This window comes from Panthera tigris, chromosome A2 (genome assembly GCF_018350195.1).
Source record: "Panthera tigris isolate Pti1 chromosome A2, P.tigris_Pti1_mat1.1, whole genome shotgun sequence".
Taxonomy (NCBI): Eukaryota; Metazoa; Chordata; class Mammalia; order Carnivora; family Felidae; genus Panthera; species Panthera tigris.
Genome location: NC_056661.1, coordinates 143,674,387 through 143,695,894, shown reverse-complemented (window position 1 = coordinate 143,695,894; position 21,508 = coordinate 143,674,387). Strand labels below are relative to the sequence as shown.

General features: G+C 45.9%; 1 protein-coding gene across 12 annotated transcripts; it reads right to left on the bottom strand.

Moving 5' to 3' along the window:
- FAM71F1 (family with sequence similarity 71 member F1) lies at positions 1–19,791 on the bottom strand. Of its 12 annotated transcripts, none has more exons than XM_042971674.1 (10): positions 19,556–19,791; positions 16,690–16,999; positions 15,203–15,420; positions 14,643–14,762; positions 13,100–13,284; positions 11,757–12,009; positions 7,354–7,475; positions 4,661–4,716; positions 1,362–1,529; positions 1–607 (listed from the first exon to the last, which is right to left on the bottom strand). In XM_042971674.1, exons 4-10 carry the CDS (start codon positions 14,742–14,744, stop codon positions 594–596), a joined length of 900 nt encoding a protein of 299 aa, XP_042827608.1. In that variant the 5' UTR covers positions 14,745–14,762; positions 15,203–15,420; positions 16,690–16,999; positions 19,556–19,791; the 3' UTR covers positions 1–593. The 12 variants fall into 12 exon arrangements, with proteins under 12 accessions (XP_042827608.1, XP_042827620.1, XP_042827627.1 ...); XM_042971686.1 differs by having other exon boundaries at positions 16,690–16,995; XM_042971693.1 differs by having other exon boundaries at positions 19,632–19,791.
- Between the last annotated feature and the right edge of the window lie 1,717 nt (positions 19,792–21,508).

Sequence of the window (21,508 nt, the reverse complement as noted above, 5' to 3'; positions counted from 1 at the left end):
GACATTTCTCTTTTGGTTTATGGCCTTACTTTCAAGTTTTAAATTAGATAAGTAGAAGCTTGGTGAGGCATCTCTCAGTGGTGTGTTTCTTCTCTTATCCTCTCCAGCTTCTTTTTCAGGTCCCTCTGTTTCCTTCTGTTACCGCCTCGCTGCGAGATCTCCCCTCTTCTCGGACTTCCTCCCTCCACCCCCTCTCTTCGCCTCCACTTTGGTCTCTTCCACGTCTCCTCCGGTCCTGCTTCCCTTTCCTTCCTTCTCTCCACCTCTTGGCCCTGGCCCTTCTGAGAGCATGTCTTCTTGTGCTCGCTCTGGTGGTGGGATGGAGGCTAGGTGTGGTGACAGGTGGCGGTGCGGACCCCGAGTACGTGGAGTTACATACTAGAACGATGCAGGAATAATGCTTCTCACCCGGAGCCGTGCTCGCAGGTGGTTCTCCAAGGAAAGGCTGTGCTATCAGCGTGAGATGATTCTAGTGTTTCCTTAGTTGCAGCTTTCTCCTCCTCCACATCCAGATAGAGTCCCTCAGAAAGCTGAAGGCTGCAGAGTGGCATTGGTGAGGATTGCATAGATTCTCCCCAGAACAAAAGGGTGGTTCAAATACAATTTCCTGTTAGTGTAGGAGAGAAAGATGTCCAATGAGCAATAGCTTGCCTAAAAAGCTCTTCTATGGGCATGTAGATATGCTATTTTTTAAATTGTCAACTATTAATAACAAGTACTTGTAAGAGTTAGTGCTTTATTAATAATATTTGACTTGAGGAAACACAAACCACTCCCCCCTTCTTTGGGGATCATCTCTGGTCAAGCAGACACATGGGAAGTACTTAATGAATATTTGCCAAATGAATATATGGATGCATGGACGAGCCTTGGAACATGGGAAAGATAAGAGCTGGGCTCCAGAGAAGTATCACCTCCACCCCACCCGTTTTGGCCTTGCTCCTTCTCACTCTCTGCAGAAGGTTGGGGCTCCCCGAGAGCTCTGGAAAGGCAAAGGGAGAGCCAGCTTCCCACTCCCTCAGGGGAAGAGCCCCAGAGGCACTCCCCCCGCACAGCGGGGGAGAAAGCAGGGCTAGCCACAACTGTGATGTCCTGGTCTCTGTCCCTTCAGGGCCACTTGCAGGAATTCCCAGGGGCCTCTGCGGGCTTTGCAACTGCCACATTTAGGGTTTCCGCTCAGCCCAGTTGGAGGTAGAGAACAGGGCGGAAACAAAGATTGTGGACTTGCCTTTGGCTGGCACCCCCACTCCCACTCACGGCCTCCTGGAATCACCCCCAGGATCCTAGGACCTGACCCCAGGCCTGAGGTGGAACCCTAGGCCTGTCCCACGAAGGCGGTCAGATTAGTCCCATCACCTTACCTATGAGTGGGGACAGCTGTGGCCCCGTGGAGGCTGCCAGGGTGCTGAGGAGTGAAAGGGGCTGTGGACCCGAGGGGTTCTCTCTTTCCCACTCTCCATAAGTGAACGAGTCCCTCCAGCTGAGGTCTCGGGTACAAGGGATGCTGTCTTCACTGGGAGTATCTTTCTCTAGGTCAAAAAGGGAATGCATTTGTTTGTACTTTAATTCACAGAGCAGTCTCACGGGTTATGGCCAACACGTGTAGGGTGCTTATTATGGGCCAGATATGGTTCCAAACAAACCCATGTATTAATGCTCTTTTAATCTTCACAACAACCCCGAGAGGTCAGTGCTGCTCTAGTCTCCATTTTCCTAGGAATCTGAGGCCCCGCGAGGTTAACTTGCGTACCTATGGTCATGTAATGAGGAGTCAGATCCAGAATTCAAAGCCAGAATTCAAAGCTAGGCAACAGAGCCCATGTTTTAACCATCCTACCATTTGGACAAGGCAGTGCCAGTAAAAGGAGAGAACCCATGTGGCTTGGAGAGGATCATTGAGTGAATTTCCCCCAGGAGATTCAGCTAGCTGAACTGGCAATGGCCTGGAACCCAGATGGCCTTAGGCCAGAGCCTGTTGGTCCACTTGGCTTCAGCCACTCAAAGGGTGGCTTGCAGCCCAGCAGCTTTGCCATCACCGGGGAGCATGCACAGTCTCGGGCCCACCCGGATCTACTGACTCGGAATCTGCATTTTTAACAAGATTCCCTGGGGACTATTCACACGTGATAGCTTGGGAAGCCCCGCAATACGCCCCACCACCCACACCGATGGGGAGTTGAAAGGTTCAGCCACACAGGTAAGCTTTGGGATGTTGGTTTTTCCCAATGTAGCTCTCTCCTTCTTTTCATCCAGAAGTTCCAGGAGGCTGAAGTGTGACTATCCTTCCAAACGCAAAGGGTATGGTACCTTGCCCACGGAGGGGAGGAAAGACGGTTCTTCAGTTTCAAGGAAAGAGAAGGGTCCTGAGGACATCCTAGGATAATTCATCGAAAACAGCCTTGGGACGGCTTGGGAGTGGTAGTTCCCATGGCACACATATCCTCTGACTCTGAAACTGAAATATTCTGTCTTCCTCAACCATAATCCCATGGGGTATGTTTTGAGCGTAGGTGTGTGATTGTAAGTGTGAAAACATTCAATACAATGCATCACCGTTGTATTATGTCACGTGACAGGAGACAGCATTCTTAGCCTTGGGGAAAACGTGGGCCAGCTCTACTCACCATTTAGAATAGGGGCTGTGAACTGGCAGCCTCCAGGCTGAATCTGGTCTGCAGATACCTTTAGTTTACCCACTGTCAGCCCATGCTGTGCTTTAGCATTTTTATGGGGCAGGGTCACATAAAAATCCAGATTTGGGGCTTTTCTTGAAAACTCAGGGTATCTGGCAACACCAGATCTGTGTTCCAGCATGGTGACAATTAAAGGCTCCACTGAAACCTTCACTTTGTCATTGTCACTGTCCCTGCCATGTCCTATTGCCTCCTCAGTGCTGACCTCCAGGTGTCAGCCCAGCTGTTGTTTAACTTACAGTGGAGTTGAGAGATTAGTCAACCATTTCTCAAAAAAAATTTTTTTTACTGTTTATTTATTTTTGAGAGAGAAAGAGAGAGAGAGGATGTGAGCAGGGGAGGGGCAGAGAGAGAGACCCACAGAATCAGAAGCAGGCTCCAGGCTCTGAGTTGTCAGCGCAGAGCCCGACGCGGGGCTCGAACTCACGAGCTGTGAGGATCAGGACCTGAGCCAAAGTCGGACGCTTAACCGACTGAGCGGACGCTTAACCGACTGAGCCACCCAGGTGCCCCGTAAGTCAACCATTTCTTATATGACACCTAGACTCTCCAGACGTTTGAGTTGTAATCCCTGGTTTGGACGAAAGTTGTTAGAGCTTCTCTGGGATCTACACGCTTCTCTAAATTCCTAACTATGATATTCCGGTTGCCTTCTGAGCCAATGTGGAGGCATAATTTATTAGTGGTACGGTACACGGATACTTATGGAAGCCCTATTGTGTTCTTAGCCCTGTGCTTGCCACGGCAGCTAAATAATTCAGAGGCATGAAAAGAATGAATGTTGGTTGAAGAGATAAGACTTAAGCCTATGTTGGGGTGCCTGGGTGGCTCCAGTCGGTTAACCGTCTGACTTCGGCTCGGGTCATGATCTCAGTTTGTGAATTCAATCCCTGCATCAGGCTCTGTGCTGACAGCTCAGAGCCTGGAACCTGCTTCAGATTCTGTGTCTCCTCCTCTCTGTGCCCCTCCCATGCTCACACTCTGTCTCTCAATAATAATTAAATGTTAAAAAAAAAAAAAGACTTAAGCCTATGTAGCAATTAGGGAATAATGTAAGAGAGGTTATGACTAAGGAAAGATTTATCCAGAAGGACAGGTAGGATTTAGGGTGGAGCAGACGGGATGAATAAGGCTTAGAGAAGCATAGCCAAGGCTTGACTGGAACAGATTTGGGCTGGAGAAGACGAGGCACGGACGGGGCTTCTATTTGAGGGGGAGAAAGTGATTGGGTGAGATGGGTAAGAGGGGAAGTTTATGCAGGGTCATGCATGCCAAAATGAGTGGATCTGGGGTAAACTAGAACCTGGAAATTCATGGGGAACCGGCTGTGTTTCCAGAATGTGTCGTGCTCTCTCACACAGACTCTGTCTCCTCCTAGCATGCCCTGCCTCTTCCGCTTCGGCCAGCCCTGCTTGTACTCATTCTCCCTGACTCAGCTCAGACCCCCGCCTTCCTGAGCAGCTTCCTGGGAGGAGTGAGGGACCCCAGGGGTGAGTTTTGAATGTTGCCTAGAAATAGAGTTTTTGTGACTTCAGAATTTACCCATCTGACTCCACCAAATTGTAAACGCTTTCCAGGGGGGTACCGTGTCTCTTTCTTCATTGTGATCGGAAGCCTTCGACAGTGTTTGGCGCTTACCAAGTGCCCACTGCGTGTTTCTGAATGAAGAAAGGAACGCACTAGTGGAAAATGACGGCAGGCCAGGCATAAGCTGACCAGGTGGACTATGGGAGAACCCGCGGGAGTAGAACTGAAGAATATGGAGAAACACTTCAAAGGAAGAAATAGGAAAGATTTGCTGCCAACTTGACTCTGGTGGCCAAAGAGCCTAGAGGAACTCACACTAAGGTACGGAAGGAAGACAGAGATCCAGGAAAGCTGGGGTGGGGAGCTGGAGGGGGGACTTATTCCTACACCTGTGGAGCAGAAAGTTCTCCAAGAAATGGGCGTCCCGTGCCCTCCGTTACCTGGGCTGTCCCTTTTGGTCTGTGTCTTTTTGCTGCTCCTGGAACTCCAGCCATTTCAGGATCAAGGAAATGAAGGTCAAAAGGAAAAGAACAGAGCATGAAACTCTCATTTCAAATCTTGTCTCTGGTTCTATTTTGCTTGATGCCAAAGCTTGAGAGGCAGATATAAATATGAAAAAGGCCAGCTGTGGCTACACTGGGTGGGTGTGACGCATGTTAAAGTACCAGAAGAAAAAATAGGGAAGGGAGAAGAGGGAGGGGAGCTGGGACGGGGAGCAGAATCCATGCCGCTGATTCTGCTGAGGAGGAATGGGTGTGACTCCATCTGTTTGGTCCTTTGTCTCAGCCATTTATTTTTATTTGCTGTGAGTTGCTTGTTGTTGCCAATGTGCAAAAACTGATATAATTGCAACCAGACTAGAACCTGCCTGAATGAGGAGAAAAATCATCACTCGGGGCCTCGTCCTGGGAAATTAAAGAGAAGAAACCAAATGCCTGCACAAAGAAATGGTTGAGATAACAGTGCAGCCAGAAGTCATTTCCCCCTATTTCTCACATCTCTCTGATCCATTTGGGACATGACAAGCCAGACTAGGTTGCCCCGGCTTCCTGGCTGGTCTCTCCACACTTACTCTCCCTCTCTTCAAACCAACTGTCACTGAACAGCCAGCATGACCTTTCCAAAATGTAAATTGGATCACATCACTTCCCAGTTTAAAATGAGGCTAAGGCTCCCATTACACTGAAGTCTAAATTCATTCACATGGCTTCCCAGCAAACGCTCGGCCCCTACCCACTTGTTTTTTGTTTAGCTTTGTTTTGTTTTACATTTATTTATTTTTGACAGACAGAGACAGAGCGTGAGCAGGGGAGGGGTGGAGAGAGAGGGAGACACAGAATCAGAAGCAGGCTCCAGGCTCTGAGCTGTCAGCCCAGAGCCCGACGCGGGACTCAAACCCACGAACCGTGAGATCATGACCTGAGCCAAAGTCGGACGTTTAACCGACTGAGCCACCCAGGTGCCCCAGACCCTGCCCACTTGTACTTAGGTCCTTCTGCCACCGCTGCTTCCCCACTGGCCCTTCCTTCTCCTTCTCCGAACTCACCAAGTCTCTTCCTCAGGACGGAACCTTGTTTGTCCCCTTAACCTGCACAGCATTCTCCACCCTTTATCTGGTTAGTGCCTAATGCTCCTACACTGCTCTGACCTTCTGGAAATATTAAAAGCTGCCTGTGCCAGAATTGGCCAATAGACCCCTAGTATCCCTTCTTCCCTTCTCCCTCGGGGACAGAGCATCTAATTTTGTATTAGGCACATGATTATGTACTCTATGCACAATGATGAGTGCGTTTCCCAGCTCCCCTGTAGTTGGGTATGGCCATGCGACTGAATTGCGGCCATGAATATAAACAAAAGCTATCCTTCCGCGAAAAAAGAAAAAAATCCATGATTTGACATTTTGAGACAGTCATAAAGTTGTTTCAATCTATCTTGCTCTATTAGAGTCCAGGGGGTCACCAGCTCAGCAATGCTACATTTTACCTAGAAATTTCTTAACTACAGATCTCTGTATGATACACAGCATGACAACCTCCAGTATAAATTCTTTAGCAGTGGGCAACTAACAAGTTTTTTTCTTGTGTTAATACTTTACAGCTTCCAGCCCAAGTTAATGATACAAGTTAATATTGAGAATCTCCTTATGTCTGCCTCTAAATCTGCTAAGGACCCTGCCAAGTACTGATGTGTATGAGCTCATTTAATCTTACAATATCTGGATGAGGTTGGCACTATCATAGTTTCCATTTTGCAGATCTGAAAATTTAGGACCAGAAAAATGAAACAATGTGCCCAAGGGCTCACGGTCAGAGCAGTGACTTGTGCCCAGGGCTGCACGAGCTCTTAATCGCCATAAGAGATTATTCCCTCCAACTCTACTGGTTTACCCCCAGCACTCAGGAAAAAAGCCTCTTTTTTTTTCTGTTGTGTCTCTGAGTTGCTGGTCCCTGTTGTGACAAAAATCTTCTAAAACGTCATTTTTCTCTTCTGGTGACATTTAGCAACTGATTTCGGTTCTCTAGGACACCGGTTCCCACGTTATCTTTGTGCTCTGCTCGTGGTACCCTGTGATCTAAGTGCCCTCAACGCCTGTCTCACGTCAACCAATCTTAAGACTACATCCTAAGTCACCTGCACAACACAGGGACATTTCCTCAGGCATGGATAAGATGGGCCTGGACCACGGAGTTTTCCAGAACAGATTATACATTTAGAAAACAACCACAGAGGCTCCCTGAATCCCAGCAGAGGCCAGGCGAACTCAATGAGTAGATAACGTTTGAAACAATGTTTTAGTTATTTCTCTGTAGAACTAGGAACTGGATTCAAAACAAGGTTTTGCTGTCCCACCTGTGCTACTAATGTATTCTTATCATTGAAGAGTTACTTTTTATTTTTTTATAACATTCCTCCTCTGGAGTCAAGCCTACAGTGCTTGCTGTGTGGAGGAGAATGAGGCAAAGAGAACTGGCCAAAGGTTGGCCCTAGTCAAGGGTAAAGCCTGGGTCCTGAGTGCAGCGTTCCACGCTCCTCCCTCTGCTCCTTTCCCAAGTTATTTGGTTTCTGGATCTCATGGCCCAGGCCATCTGGGCCACAGAAGGGGTGTCAGACTGGCCCAGTTTAAGTCACGTACCTTAACTGGCGGGGCTGGTGCAAGTCGGCAAAAATCTGAGAGAGTGCTTCACTTTCCCCCTTAGCCATCAGCTGCATGAGGCTCTCGCTGGGCTGGGAGGCTTGGGGTTTCTTCTGTGCTAACTGGATGCAGAAAAAAAGCAAAGCCAGGTGGTTAACGCCTTAGGGTGTCTGCATTTTCCTAATCGTGGTCCGGACCTGAGAGTGTTGGGGCTTAAACTGTTCGACTGGGCTGCCGTGTCAGCTGCTCAGAGAGGCAATTCTGAGGCCGTATCTGTTTGTTTATACTCCCTGTATTCTTGTAAATATCCTTTGGTGCCTTAAGGATACTATAGTCATTGAAAACTTTAGACATCATCTAGTAGATAATCTTTTTCATCTTTTTCTCCTTCAAATTTTTATTTAAGTTCGAGTTAGTTCACACACAGTGTAATATTGTTTTCAGGAGTAGAATTTAGTGATTCATCACTTAACCTAGTGCTTGGTATATAATCTATTTTTTTTTTTTTTTTAGTTTATTTATTTATTTTGCGAGAGAGAGTAGGGGAGGGGCAGAGAAAGAGAGAGAAATAGAGAATCCCAAGCAAGCTCCGCACTGTCAGTGCAGAGCGGGATGCGGGGCCTGAACTCATGAACTGTGAGATCGTGTGTGACCTGAGCCGAAGTGGGATGCTTAGCCAACTGAGCCACCCAGGCTCCCCAATAATCTATTCTTTTTTTTTTTTTTAATTTTTTTAACGTTTATTTATTTTTGAGACAGAGAGAGACAGAGCATGAACAGGGGAGGGGCAGAGAGAGAGGGAGACACAGAATCTGAAACAGGCTCCAGGCTCTGAACTGTCGTCACAGAGCCCAATGTGGGGCTCGAACTCATGAACCGTGAGATCATGACCTGAGTCGAAGTTGGACGCTTAACCGACTGAGCCACCCAGGTGTCCCTTGCTACTTGTTTTTATATTTAAATGTAGGGGGAATCAAATACCTGTTGTAAGAATTTAATGAATGGTTTAAAAATTAATTTCTCTAAGAAAAATCCCATTTTGAGCTGCTTTTTACACGAGGGTCAAACTGCCCTCTTTCTTGCTGCCCGTGATGTCCCCAAAGGCACTCTAGCTGTTCGTACTCCTCACGTTCATTTGTTCGTTCGTTCATTCAGTATGTATTAGATGTCAGCTGTGTGCCACACACTAGGGATCGTGCTAAGAAGACAGAGAAAAACCCTTGCTTTCAAAGAGTTTATGTTCCAGCTCAAATTGGTCTTATGTCACATCTTAAGGCCTGGGGCAATGCCCAGGTGGCTTCACTGGTGAATTCTATCAAATATTTAAAGAAGTGGTAATACCAATTATTCACAAACTCAGAAAATAGATGGGAGAGAGAACACTTCCAAAAGCATTCAATGAGGCTGATAGTACCCTAAGACCAAAGCCAGAGTATCACAAAGGTGTCCCAAGAAAACTACAGACCAATGTCGCTAACGAACATAGATGCAAAAATCCTTAACAAAAACCGGGGTGCCTGGGTGACTCAGTTGGTTAAGCGTCCGACTCTTGATTTAGGCTCAGGTCATAATCTTGAGCAATCGAGCCCCATGTTGGGCTCTGCGTTGACAACGGGGAGCCTGCTTGGGATTCTCTCTCTCTGCCCCTCCCCTGCTCATGCTTGCTCTCTCTCTCTCTCTCTCGCAAAATAAATAAAAATCAACATTTTAAAAAGATGCTAATAAACCAAATCCAATAACATTGAGAAAGGATTATACACACCATGACCAAGTGGAATTTATTGCAGGAACATGAGGTTGGTCTAACATCTAAAACTCAAGTAATGCAAGACACTGTATTAATAGAATAAAGGACAAACCACGTGGTCATCTCAGAAGCTGCAGAAAAAGCATTTGACATAATCCAATACCCATTCATGGTAAAAACTCTCCATAAACGGGGAATAGAAGGGAACTTCCTCAACCTGATAAAGGGCAGCAACCAAAATCTCATAATAAGCATCATACTTAACGGAAGGCTGAATGTTTTTTCCTAAGATCAGGAACAAGCCAAGTAGGTTTCAAGCCCAGTGTGAAGCCCAATGCAGGCCTGGCACTCACAACCCTGAGATCAAGGACTGAGTTGAGATCAAGAGTCAGATGCTTAACTGACTGAGGTACCCAGGTGTCCCTACTTTTGCCACTTCTAACAAACATTGCACTGAAGATTCCGGGTAAGGCAATGAACCAATGGATCCTGACTAGAAATGAGGTAAAACTGTCTTTGCCTGCAAATGACACGTGTGTGTGTATGTGTGTGTATATGTGTGTGTAGAAAATCCCAAGGAATCCATAAAACCTGCTATATCTAATGAACAAGATTAATACACAAAAATCAATTGTATATCTATATACTATCAATGAAGGATGCAAACATGTTACTGAAAGGTACAAAAACATTAAGAGAAATTAAAGAAGATCAAAATAAATGGAAAGACATTTCATATTCATGTACTGGAAGGCTCAATATCGATAAGATGGTAATTGGCTCCAAGTTAATATGTAAATTCAACATGCTCTTGTAAAAATTCTGCAGGCTGTTTTGCAGAAATTGACAAGCTGATCCTAAAATTTATATGGAAATGCAAAAGATCTAGAATAGCCAAAATAATTTGGAAGAGAAAAAAATTTGGAAAATATACATCACCCAATTTCAAAATGTAGTATAAAGTTAAATTAATCAAGACAATGTGGTATTGGCCTAAGAATAAGCAAACAGAAGATCAGTAGAACTCTCAATTAAGGACCCAGAGGTAAATCCTTAAATTTATGGTCAATTTATTTTCAAGAAAGCTGCTGGGACAATTCAATGGAGAAACATTCAACAAAGGGTGCTGGGACAATTGTGTATCCACAAGTTAAAAAAAAAAAAAAAAGTACTTAGATTCTTACCTCACACCATACACAAATATTAATTCAAAATAGGTTATAGACCTAAATAGAAGAGCTATATCTATAAAACTTCTATAAGTAAAGATAGATTAGGGGCACCTGGGTGGCTCAGTTAAGTGTCCGACTTTGGCTCAGGTTATGATCTCCTGGTTCATGAGTTTGAGCCTGTGTCAGGCTCTCTGCTTTCAGTGTGGAGCCTGCTTCAGATCCTCTATTCCCCTCTCTCTTTGCCCCTCCTCAGCTCGTGCTCTCTCAAAAATGGATACACGTTAAAACAGCAACGTATGATTGCAAGTGACTGAGCTATTACTGTAGTACCTTTAGTAAATATTTCTTACCATAGATTAAATCTTTGTGACTTTGGGCTGAACAAAAAAGTCTTAGCTACAACATCAAAAGCCTGATCCATAAAAGAAAAAATTGATAAATTGAAGTTCATCAAAGTTAAACACTTCTGCTACACAAAGGACGCCGTTAAGAAAACGAAAAAGAAATTTACAGACTGGGAGAAAATATTTACAAGACATCTGTCTGATAAAGGATTTATATCTAGAATACACAAAGAACTCTAAAGACTCAACAAGAAGACAAAACACAATTTAAAAATGGGCAAAAGACTTGAATAGACACTTCACCAAAGAAGATACATAAATGACTAATAAGCCCATGAGAAACTCTCTCAAGATCATTAGCTATTCAGGAAACGCAAATGAAAACCACCATACATCCACTAGAATGGCCTTACTAAAAAACTTAGATAACACCAATGTCGGTGAGGATGCGGAGAAATGGAGACTTTCATGCATCGCTGATGGGAATGTAAAATGGTGCAGCCATTTTGAAAAACAGTTCGTCAGTTTTGTGAAAAGTTAAATAGAAACTTACTTTTAAGTCACATAAATATATGACCCAGCTATTGTATTCCTTGGAATGTATCCCAGACACATCAAACACACGTCTACGCAAACGCTTCGACACAAATGTTCATATCGGCATCATTCATAATAGTCAAAATCTGGACAAAATCCTCATGTCTACCCACTGATGAACGGACATACAAAATGTGGTTATATCTGTACCGTGGGATGTGACTCAGCAGTGAAAATACTGATAGTCTGACTCTGCCAGAGTTGGCCTCATGCTACAACGCAGATGGGCCCGAAAAACATCACGCTAAGTGAAAGAAGCCAGACACAAAAGACTATAGAGTGTAGGGTTCCATATATATGAAATGTCCAAGAACTATGGATTTATAGAGACTGAATACGGTCAATGGCTGCCTAGGGCAGGAAATGGGAACATGTGAATGACTGAAAATGGGAGCAAGGACATTTTTAGGGTGATGAAGTATCCCTGTAGTATAGACTGTAGACTCTACCTCAATAAAGCTGATTAGCAAAGGCCTAAGGCAGGGATCACCCTCACATACCAGCTCACCTAAACTCCACAGGCCAGCTCTGGTGCCCACTTACGTTCGAGTCTCCCGAGGGGCTACAGCTGTTCTTGGGGACCAGACAGTGAGTGACAAGAATCCTAGGGTCTTTGGTGGTGATGGACAGGCCCTTCTGCAGAATCTGAACCAGTCGGATCCAGAAGTGGAAGACAGTCTCTGGATGGTCAGGGTGGAGCCTTAGGTAGTAGATCTTCTCAGTGACTGTCCTCAACCGCAGGATGCGTTGAAGCCGGTCACAGACCTGGAGCTCCACAAACTTCAGGGGGAGTATCCTGAAGCCACAAGGGAAGACACACATGGGCGACCCCTATTGCTTCTGAGCCAACCCTCTCTTCGTTAAAATGAGGAGCGTCTCCCACAGGACTGAGGCTTTGGGGGGTAGGAGAGAGAGGGCTTGGCACAGTGGTGCTCCCACTTTGGAGAGATCAAGCTGGGGAGCTTGATTAAAATGAAGACGCCTGAAGATAGCCCCCGAAACTCAGATTCAGCAGGTCTGGGGTGTGGCCCTGAAATCTGCCGTGATTCTCACGCCGGTGTTCCCTGGGGTCCTGCTTGAGAGAGACAGCCCTGGAGTAAGGTGGCTGGGGTCAGAGGGTTTTTAGTTTCCTCCTTGACAGCATGCAGGGGACTTCCCTCCTCTGCCACAGAGTTGGCACATTCATCGACCCTAATGCTTCAACTACTCTTCGCAATGGGGCTAAAGTTCAGGGGGCTGGCTATCGCCCCACGCAGAACATAAAGGCGAGGTTTGTCACTGAGTCAACAGGGAGACATCAAGCGTTTACCTGGATTTCTGGGAAGATCTAGGGATTCTTGAGATATCCTACAGATTACTTGGAGAGGTCCAAACATCACATAGACCTGTTTCATCCCAGAGGGGTGTGATGTCCCTGTATGTTACGGTTCTAAGTGAGACTTGGTTCCGCTCATTTTACTAGCAGGAACATTGAGAGGCAGCAAATAACCTGTGACTCAAAAATTATTGGAGTCGGTTGGATACCAAAGACTAGAACCCGTGTTCTCCCAAACGGTGCTCCATTTGCTGGACCTCAGTGCTTCCTTGCCGCTCGGCCCAAGGCGGAGAGATTTCCTATGAATTCAGCGCGGTGAGTGCAGCAAGAAGGGAAGTGGGCTGTTGACTCGCTTCTCATTACCGGCCACAGAACACTTCCCTTTGCCCCCCACCCCTTAGCCTTGATGCTCGCAGTGCACCCGGGCTTGGGCTACCGTCGCCTAAAAAATTAACATCACTGCCAATGACTTCTCTGCTTCTCCCCATCTTGAGTTGAGTCCCAAAGCAGCCTCCCGCTCTGGGTCTGCCCCTCGCCCTACTCCTCTTCTGTTCCCCTCTGTGTTGCTTACCTCTTCAGGATGATGTTTGGGGCTTTAGATGGTCTGTTCCATGTCTGGCTCTGTCCCTGGTGCCATTTGACACTAGCCATGAGGAGGATATTGGGAAGGGGCAGGCAGGGCACGGAGGAGGTCACCCCAACGGCCATAGTGTTGGAGGCTTTGTAGATGTCTATCCAGTTCCTGCCCTTTTTGACCTGCAAAGCAGTCCCGTGGGCACAGCCCTGAGCGTTTGGCAGAAGGAGCAGTGTATTTTAGCTGAGGGTTTCCCAACCCTGGCACTATGCACTTCGGGCTGGATAATTCTTTGTTTGGGGGAGAAGGGTCTCCTGTGCTCTGGGGATGTTTAGCAGCATCCTCGGCCTCTACCTACTAGACGCCAGCAGCGATCCCTTCCCCACCCGAGTTGTGACCATCAAAAATATCTCCAGATGTTACCAAATGCCCCCTGGTGTTGGGGGGGGGGTGCGAAATCAATGCTTGCTGAGAACCACTGTTTTAACCTATATTGGTTAAACGCCTATAAGAACCATAATCCCGGAGTTCCTGGACGTGTGTTGCATTTCTGTGACCCCTCCCCCACAGTTTCCTGGATTTTCTTAGACAGGTTTGTCTATAGGCCCTTTTTTGAGGGGCCCTATAATCTCCTTTCCCTGAACCATAAGGTCCCGTGCAATCCCAAGGTCTGTTTATTCTGGGTTCTAGCTGGCCTGAGGAGAACCCAGGCAAGGAAACAAAAATGCACCGAGCGCCCTCGTACTTAGGCCTTTGCTTCCTGTGTTTGCGTGTAATAACCAGGTTGGTCCAACCCCTTTTACAAGACAGGAAACTGGGATTCAGGGTGCGCCGGTCACTTGCACAATGACACCTCCTGATGAGAGAGCAGATTCTGAGCCCTGGTCTCTCTGGCTGCCCAGCTGCTGTTCTTTCACCAGTCAGCATTTCTGTCACAAACCCTCAAAGGGCAGCTCATTTCACTGCCTCTTTGTTCATGTCTTTGGGCTGACAGCCTGGAGGAGGAAGCAAATTGAGGGATTCGGATACCAGATCCTCTACTCAGAGCAGAGAACACCTGACCTCTTCCCCCACGATGACGAGCGTCTCCAGAAGAAGCCTTGTCTGGGGCTCTGCAACGTCAGGGTCAGATGCATTCCAGGCCCACTGACTTCTCCTTACCTCAGTTCTCACTCCACGCCAGTCCCAGGGACAGACTCTCCCAGTCACACCTTGGGAACAGGTCTAGAAGAATCAAGGAGTGCCATTCTGCACGACCCAAGAGTACCTGGACAAAGTTGCTTTCAAACACCACTGAGTCAGGAAATAGGTTGAATTCTGGAGAATGAACCATCTGGCAGAGCAATCCCTCCTCCACACCCAGGCCCACTCCAGGGTTTGGCTCCCCATCCACAGGCAAGAGGCCCCTGACTTCTTCCCAGACATTCAGGGAGGGGAAGATTGGATAGGATCTCGTGACTTGTACTGTCTTCTTTGATTTCCACTGAGTCTTTCTCTGTGGAACTGATGACAACATTTCCGCACATGCTCAGGGGCCTACCGCAAGTTTGTCCTGGTACCTCTCTCTTCCCTCCTGGCCTTGGGCAGCTGGCCAAGGCCTGGGACCGCCAATCAGCTCACAATGATGAATGGATGACATCATGAAAAAACCAGGGCAGGCCTGCAGGAAAGGGAAACGCAGAGGAGCCTCCCTTTTCCTCCAGAGCGCTTTCACGGCTTGTTTATGCCCTCACGCTCCCCAGCCCCTGTTGGAACCGGGGACACAGTGCCCCCAGAACTTGCTGAGCAAGTGGTGAGCCAGGTAGAAAGCAAGGAAGGAAGGAAGGCTGTTGGGAGGGCATTTTCCTCCCTGCCTGTCAACCCTCTCTTACTCCTAATGCAACCTGCCCGCGATCAGTTTTAAGGGCCGGTGTCTATTTAAAACCCAGCCCTTCAGAGCATTGCACGATGCGGGAGCACACATGCCCTGGTTTATCTGCAGGAGCCCGTTCCGTTTTAGAAGGAATTGCTGGGCTCCGTGCTCTGCTACGGCTGGGTGGTTACTTCTACAGGCCTTATTTTCCTTAGGAGGTAAAACTGAAGAAGTAATCAGTTTCTTACCCAGAGGCTGGCTTTGTGAGGGTGCCAGCTGAGAAGAATAGAGCTGGGATGGGCATTTCTGCTGAATCAACAAGCCATTCCCCTTCTCGGAGAGCGACAGCGTTCCTCATCCTGGAGCCAGAAGGTGCGAGAGCCCATATCCTGCGGTGGCTAGGTCGAGGGCAAAGAACCCAGCAGGTTGACCATTGTCCAAGTCCACTTCAGGGAGAAATTGTATTCTAATTTGGACAAAGTTCCAGAATTTACTAAATGACGTATTATCCATCAAAATCAAATATGATCAATTTAGAAAAGCAATTTGACGGGGCACCTGGGTGGCTCGGTCGGTTAAGCGTCCAACTTCGGCTCAGGTCATGATCTCACAGTTTGTGAGTTTGAGCCCCACGTTGGGCTCTGTGCTGACAGCTCGGAGCCTCGATGGAGCCTGCCTCATATTCTGTGCTCCCTCTCTCCCTGCTCATGCTTGCTCTCTCTCAAAAATAAACTTAAAAAAAGTGTTTTTAAAAAAGAAAAACAATTTGACAACCAATATACGTGACGTACAAGCAGAGCGATTTATTTTTGTATTCATTGTCAAGTCTGAGAAATGGCTGAAAGGTCATGAGGCTTTCCTGATCTGATTCCATCAGCCCCTCACCTGGTCACTTCTATTATGCACCTGTTCAAGCACCTGAAACAGCTCCTAGGTTGGTAAAGCAACTTCCGTATTCACGTTCCTCATTTTCTTTTGCTTATCATGTGGGAAAAATGTCCTCCATGGAACATTCTGTAAGGACGGGGCCAAGAGACCCCATCCTGTGGTTTACATTTCCCTAGGAACAACACACAGTACAAATGGGATGGCAATTAACACACCGATATAAGTTAAAGCTTACCCACAACAGTAAAACTTATTGGCCTAGATACATGGCTTGGATATATTTGGCCATTGAGACATCCAAAAGTCCCCTTCAGCTGGGAAGGTGACTTTTTCTCTTTTCTGTACAAGCCTGTTGAGTCCACTTCCGTGGTATGTGGAAGAGACTTTAGGACCCAGCCTAGAAAGCTAATTGTGAGAAAGTGAGCTTTCGGCTCTAAACAAAGTGCCAAGCAATGATAAAATGTCTTTAAGATGTCTACCGTTCCAGGGGCGCCAGGGTGGCTCAGTCGATTGAGCGTCTGACTCTTGGTTTTAGCTCAGGTGGTGATCTCACGGTTCGTGAGTTCGAGCCCCACATCAGGCTCCATGCTGGCAGTGTGGAGCCTGCTTGGGATTCTCTCTCCCCCCACCCCCCCGCCCCTTCCACATGCACTCTCTCTCTCAAAATAGAGAAACGTTAAAAAAAAAAAAAGATGTCTACTTTTCCTATTTGCCCCTATCGAACCCTCCAAAGTAGCACACTGAAACTTTTTAAAATCCATTTGGAACATGCTTAGTTGCCTTTCCCAGTATCCATTATCTCCATTTCTTTATTAATGGAATGCTTGATTTTTAGTTGGGCACATACCTGGAATAAAAATTACATTTCCTGGTCTCCTTTACAGCTAGGTAAGGCCATGTGATTATGTTCTAGTGACAGAGATGTGAGCTCAAGGTTCAACTGCTATGAGGAAACCTTGTAGGAAGGGGAGTGCTCTCTTCACTCCTTATGTTGTTCCTCCTGGCTGGAATACAGACTTGATGGTTAGAGCTTGGCAGCCCCATTGGGCCATGAAGTGGCATTGTAAGGACGGTAGCACAGCAATATAAAAGGGCTCCAATTCCTTGATGATCATAAAACTGCCATACTAGTCCTGGACTGCGTACCTCCAGACTTCCTTATGGATGAGAGAAATAAGTTTGGGTGTTCTGTCACATTGAGCTGGGCTTAAAACTTGCTGATACAACTATATAAAACTCCTACCTACTCTTCTGGACCAATTTTACAGGACATAATGGTACTCTTTACCACTAATTCTAAGCAATGAAGACGATAGGGTTAATTCGCAGGAAGTTAGGATCTTAGGAATGACAAACTTGTCACTTCTAGGGAGGAAGGTTGTATAAATATATATCCCAAGAACATGAGAAACTCATGGCTCTTGTCTTCCTGTGTATGCAGGAGTGTCGATGCCGCCACAATTGCTGCTTTGGGCACCTTTGGTAATGAGCACTCTGGTGAGAGTCTTCTTGCCAATGTTGATAGTCCTTTGGCTTGAGGCTAAAATCACTTGGTCATGTCATGTATCATTTCAAAGCTTGCTCAGGAGTGACCAGGATATCTGGTGGTCATTTGGGGCTGGACCTGGGTTCTGTGGAGCTTAAAGATTATATAATTTTGGAGACACTTAAAAATAAAAATACTGGAGGGACAGGACAATAGGGAGTTACTGTTTAATGGGTACAGAATTTTAGTTTGGGAAGATGACAAAGTTCTGGAGACGGATGGTGGTGATGGCTGTACAAACAGTGGGGATGTACCTAATGCCACTGAACCCTACACCTAAAATGGTAAGTTTCACGTATATTTCCCACAGTAAAACATTTCTAAAACATAAAAGACAAAATAAAAAGTCCCCACAAAAGTATGACACAAACTGCTCAGAGCCCTCCTAGGGCCTCAGAAGTTTCCATGTGAACAAAGGGTCCTGAAGCGTAAGCTTTATTATCTTCATGGTAAATCTGTCCCGTTTAAATTTGTGTCACTATTTTAAAAATAAAACTATTACATAAGCAGCACATGTGCTTGTAGAACATCAGAAAACAGAGACAAGTTTAAAAAACAAACAGCATTTTCTTACTTCCCAGAGAACATCACTGCAACAACCTTGGGTGTCTGTGTGTGCGTGTGTGTGTGTGTGTGTGTGTGAGAGAGAGAGAGAGAGAGAGAGAGAGATTGTACTCTGAAAATGGTTTTATGACTTTTTTATAACCTGTATCATTTAGCCAACACTTTCTGCCTTTGTGTTTCAGTATCCTTTTATCTCATCTCCTCTAATTTCTAGGCCATATTAAAACTCCTCCATTTAACTCCAATTATTCTTATGACTGATTTATCGAAATCAGCATTGAATCCAGGACCACACATCCCCTTAAGTTTAGTGTAATCTAGACAGTCTCTTTTTTAGGACTCCTCCTAAACAATCGAGGCAGTTGTCCTACAGAAAATCCCACCTTCTAGATTTGTCTGGTTACTTCCTTGTGTTTAGTTTGCTTTTCTAGTTACTATCTTTTCTGTGAAATAGAGTTTACATCTAAAGGGCTGATGGATTCAGGTAAAAGTGTTTTTTTTTTTTTAATTAAAATAGTCACTATTTCTTAATGACAAGCTACCATGGGATCTATGTATGATATTACTCTTCTTTCCCAAAGAATGTCCACAGGAAAATACATTGGAAGAATAGGTATCAGGAGAAAAACGATTCCAGGAAACAGAATAAAGCTTTTGACGAGAATCTTTTCTGTACTCTCAAGGGACTGTATAGTCCCTATGAAACAAACAAACAAACAAACAAACAAAAACAAAATCAGATGCCAAAATGAGATGAAGACAGGATTCGATGAGTTAAGGGGAAAACAGAAGAAAAATCCACTCAGTGTCTGACAGTCACATTAGAAGCCACAAGAAATGGAGGGGACATGACAGCAAACCAAGTCAGTGACGTGCGTAACAGGCCTGAGACTTTCACACAGAGCACAATAAAGAAGGGCAAGCAACAAGGAAATGGAAAGAAAACGATAGTTATGTAAGACATTTATGTCGATCCAACATACAGCTAGATTCCCTGATGAAGAGGGAACGAATGAAACTGAAAAAGTAGTCAAAACCATAAAAGAAAAAGCCATTTCTGAAACAAACAAACAAACAAACAAACAAACAAAAAACAATTTGGCAAACAGACAGGATTTACTATATTCCAGGTAAACTGAATAAAGAAACCATTGAGACCAACATAGCCCTTGTGAAGTTCCTAAATTTAGGCAAAACAAAAGCATCCTGCTACAAATATCTGCATAGAAGAAGCAGACGTTCTACCAAGGGGAATAAAATGAGACTGGCTTTAGACTTCAGCCTCCTTAGTTGCCATAAGGCAACGGGACGAAGTAAAAGGATGTTGAGGAGAAAGGATGTGACCCAAGAATTCCACAAATTTAAATCGAATGACATTCGTTCAAGTGTAAAGGAAGTCAAAATAATATTAAACTACTACGCACACCTGAATAAATAAATCCATAAGCTGGTTCTTTGAGAAAAAAAAAAATTAGACCACTAGCTAACGGTTTACTTTTTTAGAAAAGGAAGGCATAAAACATACAATTTGAATAAGAGAACACAAATAAGTACAAATAACTAGGAAGTACACAGGCTCCTGGATAAAGGTAATGATACGAACCTGTATTACTTATAGTCCAGGCACTCAAAAGACCTCAAAATATAGTGACTTAAAATAGAATTTGATTTCCTCTTACACAGTAGCCCACAGACAGGCCGTCCTGAGCTGGTAGAGTATCTCTGCCATTCGCAATATATCACTCTCTGTCTCTGGGTTTCAAAGTGCCCGCTCCAGCTCCTGCCATCGTGTTTGCATACTGGCCAGTGAGAAGGGGAAAGGGGAAGGGGAGGGCACACTCATTCCTTTTAAGGGCACGACCTGGAAAGGGCATAATCACTTTTGCTCACACCCCATTGGTCGGAATTCAGTCACACGGCCACACCCAGGTACAAGGGAAGCTGGGTCATGTAGCTTTTAGCTGGATGGCCATGCGCCCACCTAGAACTGGTGGGTTCTGTTATTTATTATTTAAGGGTTAAGGATATCATTGTATAATCGGCAGGCTCTGCAAAGGAGCCATGTCACCGAATTACTCCCTCTGACATCCACAGTAAACACGCAATAATTTTTTTAATAGCAAAAACTTAACTAGTGACAACCGAACAAGAGGTTAAGTGGAGGCCAAAAAAATAGAGCGGGAAATCTGGATGTGGCCTGATAAGAGAGAAAGTAAGCTATTTAATATAATTATGTGTGTTCTTACAAATGACCCACGCCCACTCCCACCCCACCCCCCACTCCCCCCCAAATTGGAGGGAGACAGCCTGAGGGAGGGAGTAATCAGCTCAGGGAAAACAATAGAAAAACCTCCAAGAGCAGAAGCCCCTATTGATTACAGCACTGTCTCACCACCACTGAGGCAGGAAAGCTCTTCTGGGCTCTCTGTTTCTCAGGTCTTCAGGCTGAATTGACAAAGCTTACCCCACGAGAACAGGATATACCCCCAACTAGAAAAGATCACATTTTAAAAACTGTCAGGAGACGGGGCGCCTGGGTGGCTCAGTCAGTTAAGTGTCTGACTTCGCTCGGGTCATGTTCTCACGGTTTGTGAGTTCGAACCCCGCGTCGGGCTCTGTGCTGAAGGCTGGGAGCCGGGAGCCTGCTTCAGCTTCTGTGTGTCCCTCTCTTCCTGCCCCTCGCCCCCTGCTCTTGCTCTGTCTCTCAAAGATAAGTAAACATTAAAAAAAATTAAAAAAAAAAAAAAAAAAAAGGAGAGAGCATAGCCTCACTGGACGGACAGCTCAGAAGAGATTGGAGACCAGAAGTGAGCTGGGGTGAAGGTCAAATAGGCAGGATGTCGCTGTGGGGCCCGGGACGGGCAGGAGAGAGGCTGAAGAGGCGGTGGTGGCAGGGCTGGGATGGTACTGGGGCGCACGTGATGCTGTGACGGCACTTGCCTCCCTGAGAGCGAAGAAGGTGTGGGACCCGCAGAGCAAAGGGGCTTGGAGGAGCTGCCGCAGTGCGAGGTGGGACTAGAAGGAGCGGAGAGAGTATAGTAGGATAAATGTTGCTGTCAAAGTATCATCAACATCAACGGGGCAATATCAAGGAGAAGGTAAATACTCCAATACGGTGCTTCTCGACCTAGCCACACCCAAGCCCCCTTTTCATGCCAAATACTTCGTAACGTCCCCTTTGCCATTGTGAAACAAAATCCAGTGATATTAACCTACCTGTATATATCACTTTAAAAAGCCGATATGCTAGCCTAGCCGTAACGTAAAAGAAAAAATCTGTAATAAAATAATACGTGCTCCCATAGGTAAAGGCTTGTGCCTGACTCTATTAGAGGTTGGAATGAAATATAATCAGAAATACCCAGGATGTAGTAGTTTAAAAAGTTAGACCTGTAAGGGCGTCTTGAACTGGTTACTCGAGGACAGTAAAGCTCCACTGTAAGTGGGGTCCCAAATAGTCAGTCGAGATGGAATGGTGTGATAGCGGAGTTAACAACAGGCCTGGGATTCGCCTGCTCAGCCAAGGGGCTGCAGACGCTCTGCCAAACCACGGGGG

Coding starts and splice junctions, on each gene's coding strand:
- FAM71F1 (XM_042971656.1), bottom strand. CDS start 14,618: ATGTTGTCATCAGTTCCACAGAGAAAGACTCAGTGGAAATCAAAGAAG. Junction 13,285..14,369: donor TTGAAAGCAACTTTGTCCAG/GTACTCTTGGGT, acceptor ACTGCTTTGCAG/GTCAAAAAGGGCAGGAACTG. Junction 12,010..13,099: donor CCAAACATCATCCTGAAGAG/GTAAGCAACACA, acceptor TTGTGGCTTCAG/GATACTCCCCCTGAAGTTTG.